At 39.3% G+C, this 13,526-nt stretch overlaps 1 protein-coding gene across 1 annotated transcript; it reads left to right on the top strand.

Annotated features, from left to right (window-relative positions):
• Positions 1-12,599: 12,599 nt before the first annotated feature.
• LOC111162472 (olfactory receptor 11G2-like) lies at positions 12,600-13,526 on the top strand. Its single transcript, XM_022526921.1, has one exon. The coding sequence runs from the start codon at positions 12,600-12,602 to the stop codon at positions 13,524-13,526; it is 927 nt and encodes a 308-aa protein (XP_022382629.1).

Genomic DNA, 13,526 nt, shown 5'->3' with positions numbered 1-13,526 from the left:
AACCATATTGAGATATCACCTTACACCAGTTAGAATGGCCAAAATTAGCAAGACAGGAAACAACATGTGTTGGAGGGGATTTGGAGAAAGGGGAACGCTCTTACACTGTTGGTGGGAATGCAAGTTGGTGCAGCCACTTCGGAAAACAGTGTGGAGATTCCTCAAGAAATTAAAAACAGAGCTTCTCTATGACCCTGCCATTACACTACTGGGTATTTACCCCAAAGATACAGATGCAGTGAAAAGAAGGGCCGTCTGTACCCCAATGTTTATAGCAGCAAAGGCCACGGTCACCAAACTGTGGAAAGAACCAAGATGCCCTTCAATGGACGAATGGATAAGGAAGATGTGGTCCATATACACTATGGAGTATTATGCCTCCATCAGAAAGGATGAATACCCAACTTTTGTGGCAACATGGACGGGACTGGAAGAGATTATGCTGAGTGAAATAAGTCAAGCAGAGAAAGTCAATTATCATATGGTTTCACTTATTTGTGGAGCATAACAAATAGCATGGAGGACAAGGGGAGTTAGAGAGGAGAAGGGAGTTGAGGGAAATTGGAAGGGGAGGTGAACCATCAGAGACTATGGACTCTGAAAAACAATCTGAGGGTTTTGAAGGGGTGGGGGTTGGGAGGTTGGGGAACCAGGTGGTGGGTATTAGAGAGGGCACGGATTGCATGGAGCACTGGGTATGGTGCAAAAACAATGAATACTGTTATGCTGAAAATAAATATTAAAAAATAAATAAAAATTTTAAAAAAATAATAAGTAAATAAATAGATAAATAAATAGAAAGCAAGAAAGCCAACCAAAGTTGGTGGCATCACAATTTCAGATTTCAAGCTCTCTTACAAAGCTGTAATCATCAAGTAATGTAATCATGTGGTACTGGCACAAAAACAGACACATAGATGAATGGAACAGAATAGAGAACCCAGAAATAGACCCTCAACTCTATGGTCAACTAATCTTCAACAGAGCAGGAAAGAATGTCCAATGGGAAAAACACAGTCTCTTCAACAAATGGTGTTGGGAAAATTAGACAGCCACATGCAGAAGAATGAAACTGGACCATTTCCTTACACCACACCCAATAATAGACTCAAAATGGATGAAAGACCTCAATGTGAAATAGGAATCCAGCAAAACCCTGGAGGAGAACACAAGCAGCAACCTCTTCGACCTCAGCCACAGCAACTTCTTCCTAGAACCATCGCCAAAGGTGAGGGAAGGAAGGGCGAAAATGAACTATTGGGACTTCATCAAGATCAAAAGCTTTTGCAAAGCAAAAGAAACAGTCAACAAAACCAAAAGACAACTCACAGAATGGGAGAAGATAGTCACAAATGACATATCAGATAAAGGGCTAATGTCCAAAATCTATAAATAACTTATCAAACTCAACACCCAAAGAACAAATAATCCAATCAAGAAATGGGCAGAAGACATGAACAGACATTTCTGCAAAGAACACATCCAAATGGCCAACAGACACCTGAAAAAGTGTTCCATATCACTTGCCATCAGGGAAATAAAAATCAAAACCACAATGAGATACCATCTCACACCAGTCAGAATGACTGAAATTAACAAGTCAGGAAATGACAGATGCTGGTGTGAATGCAGAGAAAGGCGAACCCTTCTACGCTGTTGGTGGGAATGTAAGCTGGTGCCACTCTGGAAAACAGCATGGAGGGTCCTCAAAAAGTTGGTAATAGAGCTACCCTATGACCCAGCAATTGCACTACTGGGTATTTACCCTAAAGTATTGGGTATTGTACCCTAAAGATACAAATGTAGTGATCCAAAGGGGCACGTTCACCTGAATGTTTATAGCAGCAATGTCCACAAACTATGGAAAGAACCTAGATGTCCATCAACAGATGGATGGATAAAGAAGACGTGGTATATATATACAATGGAATACTATGCAGACATCAAAAGAAATGAAATCTTGCCATTTACAACGATGTGAATGGAACTAGAGGGTATTATGCTGAGCAAAATAATTCAATCAGAGAAAGACAATTATCATATGTTTAGATGAGAAAAGTTGTTTCAAGTTTCAAACAACCAGTAAACATTTTTTTCCAAATAAACTTTTTGACAATTTAAATATTGTTAGATGGGTGCTATTCTTTATAGAATATGGAGAACAAAACATATCATATGACACTTATAACTTCCTTATAAGTGTAAGAGGAAAGAAGGAGAAAAGAGTCAAAGAGGGAAATAAGACAATGGAAGTAGAGACTAGAGTCTGAGCAAGGTTTGAAGATGTCTTTGAAGATGGAAGAGGAAGCCATGAGCCAAATAATGCAGAAGACATCTGAAAGCTATTAAAAAAAAAAGGCAAAGAAATTATTCTCCCTTACAGCCTCCATAAGGAACTCTGTCCTGCTGACATCTTGATTTTAGTCCAGTGGACCTATTTTGGACTCTATCTTCTAGAACCCTAAGGTAATATAGTTGCATGTTTTCAGCCACTAAATTTTTGGCATTTGTTGAAGCATCAATAAGAAACTTATACAATCAACTGGATAAGAGCCTGAAATATTTGGATTATAGCAGTATCTTGAAGGAACCTACATGCTGAGGAGGATGTGAACACATCTTCTGTTTTGACTGTGCAAGTGACTGCTTTAGAAAAGAAAGTACAGCATGCTCTTCTCCCGTTCAGCCCACAGATGAAAAAATGAACAATGAGACAGCACAGCACATCCCAATGTGTAGCAAGCTTCAAAATTATAACAGTAAGTTTACAAAGTTGAAAGAAGACACATCTAATAAGCCTATGCATATAAGATCAACTACTCTTTGGCAAAAGGACCAAGAACACCAAATGGGGAAAGGATAGTCTCCTTAATAAATGGTGTTGAGAAAACTGAATACCCACATGCAAAAGAATGAAATTGGAACCATATCCTACATCATACACAAAAATAAACTCAAATAGATGAGCATAAGATCTAAAAACTGTAAAACTCTTAGAAGAAACCATAAGGGGAAAGCTTCTTAAGCACACAGAAAAGTCTCTGGTCTGCACAATTATTTTTTGGTATGACATCAAAGCCCATGAAAGAAAAGCAAAAAGTAACAACTGGTACATCAAACTTAAAAGCTTCTGCACAGCAAAAGAAGTAATACACTAAATGAAAAGGGAACCTGCAGAATGGCAAAGTGTTTGCAAACCATATATTTGACAAGAGGTTAAAACCCAAAATACATAAAGAATTTCTACAACTCAAAAGCAAAAAAAAAAAAAATTCAATTTTGACCAAAGTTTACTGGTGTAAACTAAACTGAGTGGTTATGCTAGTTTAGTTTCATAATTATCATAAAAGCAGAAAACTTGTTCAAAATCTAATCTTGTCCAGCAATTATGACCAATGAAATGGAGATGACAGAATTAGGTAAAGCAAAAAATGTTTTGTTCTTTCTCCTAAAAACTTGTAGAGTGAGTAATATGGAGAATAAGCTATTTATAGATGAATTTTAAGGGTAAATTATTGATGTTTTTATTTCATAAACTTTCATAATTCACCTTTCCAAACAAAATTAGTAATAATCTTAGAGAAACCATTATAAAGAATAGCACCCATCTAACTATTTAAATTGTCAAAAAGTTTATTTGGAAAAAAATGTTTATTGGTTGTTTGAAACTTGAAACAACTTTGCTCATCTAAACAGTTACAAATGGTGGTGGGGTCATAATGTACCTGCCCCTATGTCTCTGCTGGTCTCCCCAGAAAAAAATCCTGAGAAGGATTCCAGTGCAAGTAGTTCATTTGGGTAATGAATGGAACATTGACAGAAGAGTGAAACAAGGAAGTATTCCAGTAGAAAAGGTACATTGTCAAGCCAGCTACCGCTGTGGGTAACTGGAGCTAATCCCTCTGGAGAACCCCAGAGAAGTCCTATAGACATCCCAGAGTTGCTTCACTATAGGAGCAAGGGAGCTGGAATTTTGGTATCCCAGTTCTCATCTGTCCATAGTTGAGGGCTTCTAGGGAGTACAGAGGTCATTAATTTCCCAGAACTTCTGGTGTGAAAGAATGAAGAATAGGCAGGCAAAGCAGGTTTCCCAGTCAGAAAACAAAACAAAATCAACAACAAAAAAACCTTTGGGAAAGAAACATGGAGGTTGGCAGGTACACTAAAGTGAACAAAGGAGGAAATATGGAGGGAATATACACAGGGAACCAATGACCTCTGTTACACTGTACTAATACCACCTCCAAGAATTCTGTGAGAAAATATCTAGGCTGAGGGGATCAGTAAGAGAAGATGCTAACAAAACACAAAACAAAACAAGAAAAGGAATACAAAGAATACAAAGAGGACACGTCATAAATTAGCTCTCATTATCTGCATGAGTAAATTAATCTCCCCAGGTCCCTCACACCACAGGGCTTAACTCTCCCACTGCCAGTCATTAATGCAATGTTCTTGTCTACTTTTCAGATGGTGAAATTATTCATTCCATGAAAATATATGACCTTCCATTGCATGCTAAGTAGCTTGATGTGGCTGTGACATAAGAACATCTGTAAGAAACAGTGGGGAAAAGGAAAATAACAACAATAGGAATAACAATGTTAGAGATGAGGGGCGCATGGGTGACTCAGTGGGTTAAGCCTCTGCCTTTGGCTCAGGTCATGATCTCGGAGTCCTGGGATGGAGCCCTGCATTGGGCTCTCTGCTCAGTGGGGAGCCTGCTTCCCCCTCTTCCTCTATGCCTACTTGTGATCTCTGTCAAATAAATAAAAAATATATTTTAAAAAATAATAATAATTTTAGAGATGAATTGCAGGTGTTCTTGTTTGTCAGTTTTAAATCTTGTGTTGTGACTGAGGGAAATATTAAAGCTGTTCAAACAAGGAAGCAAAATGAACTAATTAAGTCTTTAAGATGAACCTTCTTCCACAGTTGGAAGCAGAAGGACAGAAAATGAGTTGTGCTAAAAAAAAAACCTGCACTCCATCAGAGATGAGGGAGGCATAGAACATAGCTTCCAGATGCAACTGCTGGAGAGGAACTGTGAAATGCCCTGCTCTGGCCTCTCTTGGACCTGGGTGGTGTGCCCTAAAATTCAGCTGCTTGAGGCTCACAGGGCCCAACCATAAACAAGAAAGAAAAGATCTCTAAAGAAACCAGGTAGGAGCCAGGAAGATTAATTCCAGCTGCAGCTGCACAGCCCTCTATGCCTGAGATCTCATCACACCTTCCCCCATCTCTCCTTTCTGGAAAGTCAGAAGAGGTTCTGTCCCTAAAACCCATGATTCATACCACTCACTAGAGGCCCAGTGAGCAGCTTCCTGCATGCAGTCACCACACCCTGTTACTTGGATCGACTTTCCTTTGGGCAGCCAGCAGGTGCTCTGAGTCAGTTTGGAGGTTGACTAGATCTTAGGTCATCAGAACTTTAAGGCTGGAAAAGGTAATATTTTCTCCTCTACTAGAAAACAAAGGTGGAAGGCATTGGGATCTCCAGAGAAGGCAGGCCCCCGGGGAAGAAAAGAACTCACACAGAACAGTCTCCTGACACAGTTCTCTTTCTAGAAGTGGAAAGGTGATCCTCATGGAGCAGGGCCTACTCCCTAGAGGCTCTGCTTATAATCCCTCCAACCTCCAGCAAATACAAAGAGATCACCCTATTTCTACACCTTCACTCATTGAGGGTTATTGTGGAAGAGACCCGCTCTCCTCTCCAGGAAGACCAGATACTGTAAGAGAATCTTCAGGTTTGGATTCCCTGTTTGTCCCCTTGAAAGCAATGACACAATGCTTAGAGGAGAAAATAAACATAAAAGCACTAGAAAAACTACCACCCCCTAAATAAGGCTCCCTCTCACTTTGCTTCAGGTACATATTATATAGTTAACAATTCCTAAGCATTTTTGTGTGAGGACCTAGATAAGGCTCTTCCACAGGTTATCTCAGAGTCCCCCACCCCTTGGTGAAAGTGTTACTCTGCCCATTTTGCAGATGAAAAGACTGGGAAATGGTATTACATAACTGACTTGACAAAGTTCATATAGTTGGTAAAATATGATTTGTAATTCAAACCTTAGGCTCCTTATCCCAAATACTTTGCTTTTCTACTAGGCTTAGTTACCAATCACTTCTCGTAAATGAGAACACTGTTCCTATTTTCAAGTGCTTTGCAGACAGGGACAGGTGTGATAATCTGTCCAAACCAAATGAAGTAAAAGGATGTGCTGTTAAGAGAGCAGGTTAATAATACTTCCATACCATCCTGTCTTCTCGGACCTGCCTTAGGAAAAAAGGAAATATCAGAGAAACATCTTTCTCTCATCTGACAGCTCAGGACTTGGCTGTCCTCGATTGGGTCTACCCAAACTTTCCAAGATATAATGAAGGTGAGAGTGTAGTTTATTTTGTCTGACTTCTTAATTAACTCAGTCTATGCATCCTGAATACCTACCACAGCTTTGACAGCACTGTATCCATATATGCACTACATCTACACAGCATTTTCTAAAACTGAGCCTGGAAAATCTTCCTGCCATTGTCCAAAGCCCCATACCAGGTAAACACTGCCACTCTCTGTATAGAGAGGCCAACTAATAAAAGGTGAGTAAGAATGCGGTCTTGTTAGAAATATCTTTTTTTTACCCACTGTCAATTTAGTTAGGTCAAGCATGAAATCGTGATGGCACGCAGATTATCATTTTTCACACCCTTCTTGTTTTCTAGGGCAACTCTATCAGACACTCAACATGGGAGAATTGCCCTGAAAGATAGTTGGCCTGGATCTTTTGGTTTTCACATATAAGCAACAATCTATCCAAGTGATGTTTTATCTGAGACATAAATGTGACTAAAATATTGCCTGTAGATCTATAAAGTCTCCAGAGCATGTGCACTTTTGCTGTACTTGGAATGAGAGTAAGCATTTTATAATTAAAAGTGATAAAGATCATATGCTGCTACTCTTTTCATATAAAGCATTTTATAATTAAAAGTGATAAAACTCATATGTTGCTACTCCCTTTTTATATAAAGAAATCAAAGCTTATAAAGATTAAAAAAAAAAAAAACAGAAACACCCACTAGAGCCACTGAGCAACTCCGTCGCAGCACTGAATCTAGAATTTCCATCCCACTCTTTCCTACTTCAACATCCAAAAGCTGTGGGACCACAGCTATCTTTAGCAGTCAGACAGGAAACCTCTGGGTTTGGGTGCAACATGCCCTACTATCCAGAACATTCCATCTTGCATTGCTTCCTTTGAATGGAATTCCTCTCAAGTATGGGCCAATGCTCTGTAGCCCCAGGTCATTTGGAGTCTTTCTTCTACATTTCATTTCCTAGAATTTCATCTCACAGGATTTTTGAAGTTCAAATGAAGTAATTCATAAATATTTATGTATCTATCACCTAGCTATATTCTCTGTAACAATGTAGATAATTTCTTTGACAAATATTTACAAAATACTATTTTCTTCAGACTGTCCTGGGCACTGGGAATAAAGAGTGAACTTGAAGGACAAAAACAAAGAGCCTGAGTCAGGGAAGTATTCACTTCTAGAAACTAGAAGGCAGCCAATGTTGTATTTCTGAACTATTGTGTGCACATATACATGTGTGCATGTGTGTGCAGAGACAGAGAAATGAGGGCAAATCCTGATAGCTTTTTAATTTTTTAAATTTATTTTCAGCGTAACAGTATTCATTGTTTTTGCACCACACCCAGTGCTCCATGCAATCCGTGCCCTCTCCAATACCCACCACCTGGTTCCCACAACCTCCCACCCCCCGCCCCTTCAAAACCCTCAGATTGTTTTTCAGAGTCCATAGTCTCTCATGGTTCATCTCCCCTTCCAATTTGCCTCAACTCCCTTCTCCTCTCTAACTCCCCTTGTCCTCCTAGAGCAATCTATACTTTTAATGCCATTCTGATCAAAATTCCACCAGTATTTTTCAAAGAGCTGGAGCAAATAATCCTAAAATTTGTATGGAATCAGAAGAGACCCCGAATCGCTAATCGGAATTGTTGAATTAGCTAATCGCTAATTAGCTAATCGCTAATCGGAAATGTTGAAAAACAAAAATAAAACTGGGGTCATCATGTTACCTGATTTCAAGCTTTACTACAAAGCTGTGATCACCAAGACAGCATGGTACTGGCATAAGAACAGACACATAGACCAGTGGAACAGAGTAGAGAGCCCAGATATGGACCCTCAACTCTATGGTCAAATAATCTTCGACAAAACGGGAAAAAATATACAGTGGAAAAACGACAGTCTCTTCAATAAATGGTGCTGGGAAAACTGGACAGCTATATGCAGAAGAATGAAACTCGACCATCCTCTTAAACCGTACACAAAGATAATCTCAAAATGGATAAAAGATCTCAACGTGAGACAGGACTCCATCAGAATCCTAGAGGAGAACATAGGCAGTAACCTCTTCACTATCAGCCACAGCAACTTCTTTCAAGATATGTCTCCAAAGGCAAAGGAAACAAAAGCGAAAATGAACTTATGGGACTTCATCAAGATCAAAAGCTTCTGCACAGCAAAGGAAACAGTCAACAAAACAAAGAGGCAACCCACGGAATGGGAGAAGATATTTGCAAATGACAGTACAGACAAAAGGTTGATATCCAGGATCTATAAAGAACTCCTCAAAATCAACACACACAAAATAGACAATCATATCAAAAAATGGGCAGAAGATATGAACAGACTCTTCTCCAATGAAGACATACAAATGGCTATCAGACACATGAAAAAATGTTCATCATCACTACCCATCAGGGAGATTGAAATTAAAACCACATTGAGACACCACCTTACACCAGTTAGAATGGCCAAAATTAGCAAGACAGGAAACAACATGTGTTTGAGGGGATGTGGAGAAAAGGGAACCCTCTTACACTGTTGGTGGGAATGCAAGTTGGTGCAGCCACTTTGGAAAACAGTGTGGAGATTCCTCAAGAAATTAAAAATAGAGATTTGCTATGACCCTGCAATTGCACTACTGGGTATTTACCCCAAAGATACAGATGCAGTGAAAAGAAGGGCCGTCTGTACCCCAATGTTTATAGCAGCAATGGCCATGGTCGCCAAACTGTGGAAAGAACCAAGATGCCCTTCAATGGACGAATGGATAAGGAAGATGTGGTCCATATATACTATGGAGTATTATGCCTCCATCAGAAAGGATGAATACCCAACTTTTGTAGCAACATGGACAGGACTGGAAGAGATTATGCTAAGTGATATAAGTCAGGCAGAGAGAGTCAATTATCATATGGTTTCACTTATTTGTGGAGCATAACGAATAGCTTTTTTAATTCATTTTTGTAATTTAATGGAAAGCTGTCCTAACAGATCTGCTAAGCAGAACAGGTAGATTCCAACAGCTGTCCCCTCTTTTTCTTAAAAGGTCATTATTATTGGACCAAGTTGCCATCATTCCACAGTCAAATGGATGGTGCCTGCCTTCCTTCTTATAAATATGAAAGAGCAGGAGTCAGTAAACTATAACCAATGGAACAAATCTGGCCTTCTGTCTGTTTTTGTATGGCCAATGGACTAATAATTCTGACATTTTTAACTTAAATGTTAAAATCAATATGTAAGAATAACATTCTGTGACACATGAAAGTTACATGAAATCCAAATTTCAGTGGACATAAATAACATTTTATTGGAATACAGCCATGTGCATTCAGTTAGATAATGTCTGTAGCTGCTTTCACACAACAGCAAAGGTGAGTAGTTGTGACAGAGACTACGTGGCCTGCAAGCCAAAAAAAATTTTTAAGATTTTTATTCACTTATTTGAGAGACAGGAAGAGCACAGAGGGAGAGTGAGAGGGAGAAGAAGACTCCCTGATAAGTAGAGAGTCCGACATGGGGCTTAATCCCAGGACTCCAGGATCATGACCTGAGCCTAAGGCAGACACTTAACTGACTGAGCCACCCAGATGCCCCTATAACCCAAAATTTTTAAGACAAAATTTGCTGGCCCTTGCTGTAAAGCATTACAGAAATGGGTCTGTCTCCACTGAAATGCTGGCTAGTGTGGGTATAGTTCAAATATGTACACCTCCCAGTGAGATCACCACAGAGAAGGGCACATTCTGCAACCCTTCTGCTTGTTGAACCCTATTTTATATCTGAAGTCCTTATGTGTTCACCTCCTTTGCACAACAGTGTATGTTGGGGGAGGGGGCATGTGTGTATGAGAGACAAAGTATGTATGTGTGTGTGTTTGATTAACAGAATCATGAGATGAAGTTAGAAATATTAAGCAGGGTCAAATCAAAGACCCTGGTGTGGAGATTTTATTTACTGTAAGTGCTTTGGGAAGTTAATTGAAATCCACGTGCAAGAACAAGGACTGATCTGATTTTCCTTTTTTAAATAGTCACTCTGGCTGTGTCATGGATAGCAGGTTGTAGAGGGGAAGGGTGGAAGCAGGAAGCAGTCAGAGCAGCATCACAGCGGTCCAGCAGAGAAAAGATGACAGCTTAAGCCACAGAGAAGTAGGTGGACGAGAGACTTATTTTGGAGACAAATGAACAGAAATTGTTGACGAATGGGATGTGAGGGTAAGAGAAAGGGAAGAAATACCACATTGAAATAAGTTCTATGGCAGGGAGGGGGCAGAATTCTTAAACATTTAATCCAAGGGCCAATTATTAGACTGTTTAGCAGATGTTTACTCCTAAAATGGAATTTCACAAATACCAGCAAAACAATCCTGGTCAAAAATACTAATCATTATTAGTAACCTTTGTTTTTAATTGCTCATAATTAAGTTACCTTCCTCTGAATTAGCGCTAGACTTATAGACTTAATCTTTTTTTAGAATCCATCAAGGACTTTACACATAGCAAAATCTTTCCCATGTCCCTGTTTTAATTCTTTAGCAATCAGCAGGCTCGTGTGACTCCAATGTAACTTTGAAAACACTGCAGGGCATGCTGCAAAAAAAGGCTAAATGCTTAATGTCCTTAATCATGAACGAAGCTGGTACAGAGTGACTTTAAAAAAAATACATTCTTCTGTTGTCTGCTTCCAACTACCCTTTTTAAAAGATAAATGTGTGGTCTCGGAAATTTATTAGGCCCCTACACAAATGAGTTTAAAAGCAGAAAATGAAAAGACGTCTAGGAAATGGAAGTTCATAGTGCAGGTACCAAAAGAATCTAGCTCACTTTTCCTCCACCAAGACCGGAGTCCATTAAACCCTATTCCAGTTTATACATGCTAAATAGAGTCAGGCAGATCTGTGGAGATTTTATCAGCCCCAAGAATCCCCCACGCTATCAGAATCAGGGGATCCTTAGTTTCAAATGACCCAGAAAGGGTTTTAAAAGTTATGCTGTAACTGTTCCAGTCTTACTCCGCCTTACCCACATTTACACAACTGTTCTTCCTCCAGTGCAACACTTTAAGCCCCCAAACCTAATACTTGAGATGGAGTATCAGCTGGTTGCTGTCACCTTTTGCTCTTGGTCCTACAGTTTTCTCAGAAATTGATTACTCACAATAAGAAATTATTAGACTCCCTGGATACCTGTGCCAATTTTCAAAAAGCAAAATATGGACTTAACATAAAATGAGGTGTGGGGGACACAGATTTTCTGTTGCTTATTTTTTTTTCTGTTGCTTATTTATACATTTATTTACAGAGGGTTCTAATTGATTCCAAGGCCTGAGTACAAAATTGCTTAACAAAGTTATTCTAACTCATTTAGAACAAAAGAAAAGCATGTTGTAATATTCAACCTTTAAAAGCCACTCTGCCTTGAGATCATCCTAAGGAGTTACTGAGGGATGGAGTAAAGTTTTAGCTTTGCATCCCCTACAAATCCACCACTATTTAGAATTCCATATTATTAATAATTACCATAGTATATATTGTTGGAATAGAATTATATTTATAACTATAAACTAGGAAAATTCATATCTCTTTTTTAGGTAAGCACAGACCTGTTTCTACATGGCCCATTAATAATTCTCTCACCTTGGTCAACCATGGATGGCTACAATTGCTGTTTTAACACAACAGAAACTAAAGCTAATTCTCTCCAATTGGCTTAACTGTTTTACATATAAAATTGGTGTGTAATATTATCAAATTAAGGTAATCATTTAGTTTTAAATAAGGCCAATTTCAAAAATCATGTAAAAGAAGTCATTCAAAAACGTTCCAAGTTTGTTACATAATAAAAAGTTTGATGCAATTTCTGTCACAACCACAAATGATGTCACCACTTCTGAAAATGGAAAAAATTCCACTTTTGTGAGAATAGGTAGGTAGACAGAAACTCTATTAAATATAAGGTCTAATCTAATCTTAAAACACCTCTACAACACTCTCCTTCAAGACCTTATCAATTCTAACCAGAGTTATCTTGAGTCCACAGCGAAAATGTCAATGAGAATAAAAAGTAACCCAGGTCAATATTTTGTTTTCTAAGAAAAAAAGTAACTATATAGTTCTCTATTTTCTTTCCCAAGATGTTTTAAATAAACTCTGGGTCCCCATCTGTCTTTACACTGTCATTCAATAATTTGATGGCCTTTTTACAGTTCCCAGACACATGATAATCTCCAACAGCTCCAGCACCATCACTGGCTTCATCCTTCTGGGCTTCCCTTGCCACAGGCAAGGGCAGATCCTCCTCTTTCTGCTCTTCACCCTTCTCTACCTCCTGACCCTCATGGGCAATGGGTCTATCATCTGTGCCGTGCGCTGGGATCAGAGACTCCATACTCCCATGTACATCTTGCTCGCCAACTTCTCCTTCCTAGAGATCTGCTATGTCACCTCCACTGTCCCCAATATGTTAGCCAACTTCCTCTCTGACACCAAGGTCATCTCCTTCTCTGGATGCTTTCTCCAGTTTTACTTTTTCTTCTCCTTGGGATCTACAGAATGCTTTTTCTTGGCTATTATGGCATTTGATCGGTACCTTGCCATCTGCCAACCTCTACACTATCCAAACATGATGACAAGAAGTCTCTGCACCAATCTTGTGGTCACTTGCTGGATACTTGGTTTCTTCTGGTTCTTGATTCCCATCGTCATCATCTCCCAAATGTTGTTCTGCGGATCCAAGATCATTGACCACTTTTTATGTGATCCAGGTCCTCTTCTAGCACTCATGTGCAAAAAAGCTCCTGTGATAGAGCTTGTCTTCTCCACTTTAAGTCCTCTGCCCCTCGTCATTCCCTTTCTCTTCATAACAGGGTCCTATGCTCTGGTCCTAAGAGCAGTACTGAAAGTCCCTTCAACAGCTGGGAAAAGAAAGGCTTTCTCCACCTGTGGGTCTCATCTGGCTGTGGTTTCACTGTTCTATGGCTCAGTACTTGTCATGTATGGAAGCCCAACATCTGAGCATGAAGCTGGAACACAAAAGATTGTGACTCTGTTTTATTCTGTTGTGACCCCCCTCCTTAATCCTGTGATATATAGTCTTAGGAACAAAGATATGAAAAATGCCCTGCAGAAACTTTTGGGAATATAA

The sequence above is a fragment of the Enhydra lutris genome, unplaced genomic scaffold (assembly GCF_002288905.1).
Source record: "Enhydra lutris kenyoni isolate GAN:26980312 unplaced genomic scaffold, ASM228890v2 scaffoldscaffold4, whole genome shotgun sequence".
Lineage (NCBI taxonomy): Eukaryota > Metazoa > Chordata > Mammalia > Carnivora > Mustelidae > Enhydra > Enhydra lutris.
This window is presented reverse-complemented; position numbering and strand designations above follow the sequence as displayed.

What these genes read in the sequence shown, in the direction of transcription:
- LOC111162472 (XM_022526921.1), top strand. Translation starts at nt 12,600, where the DNA reads ATGATAATCTCCAACAGCTCCAGCACCATCACTGGCTTCATCCTTCTG.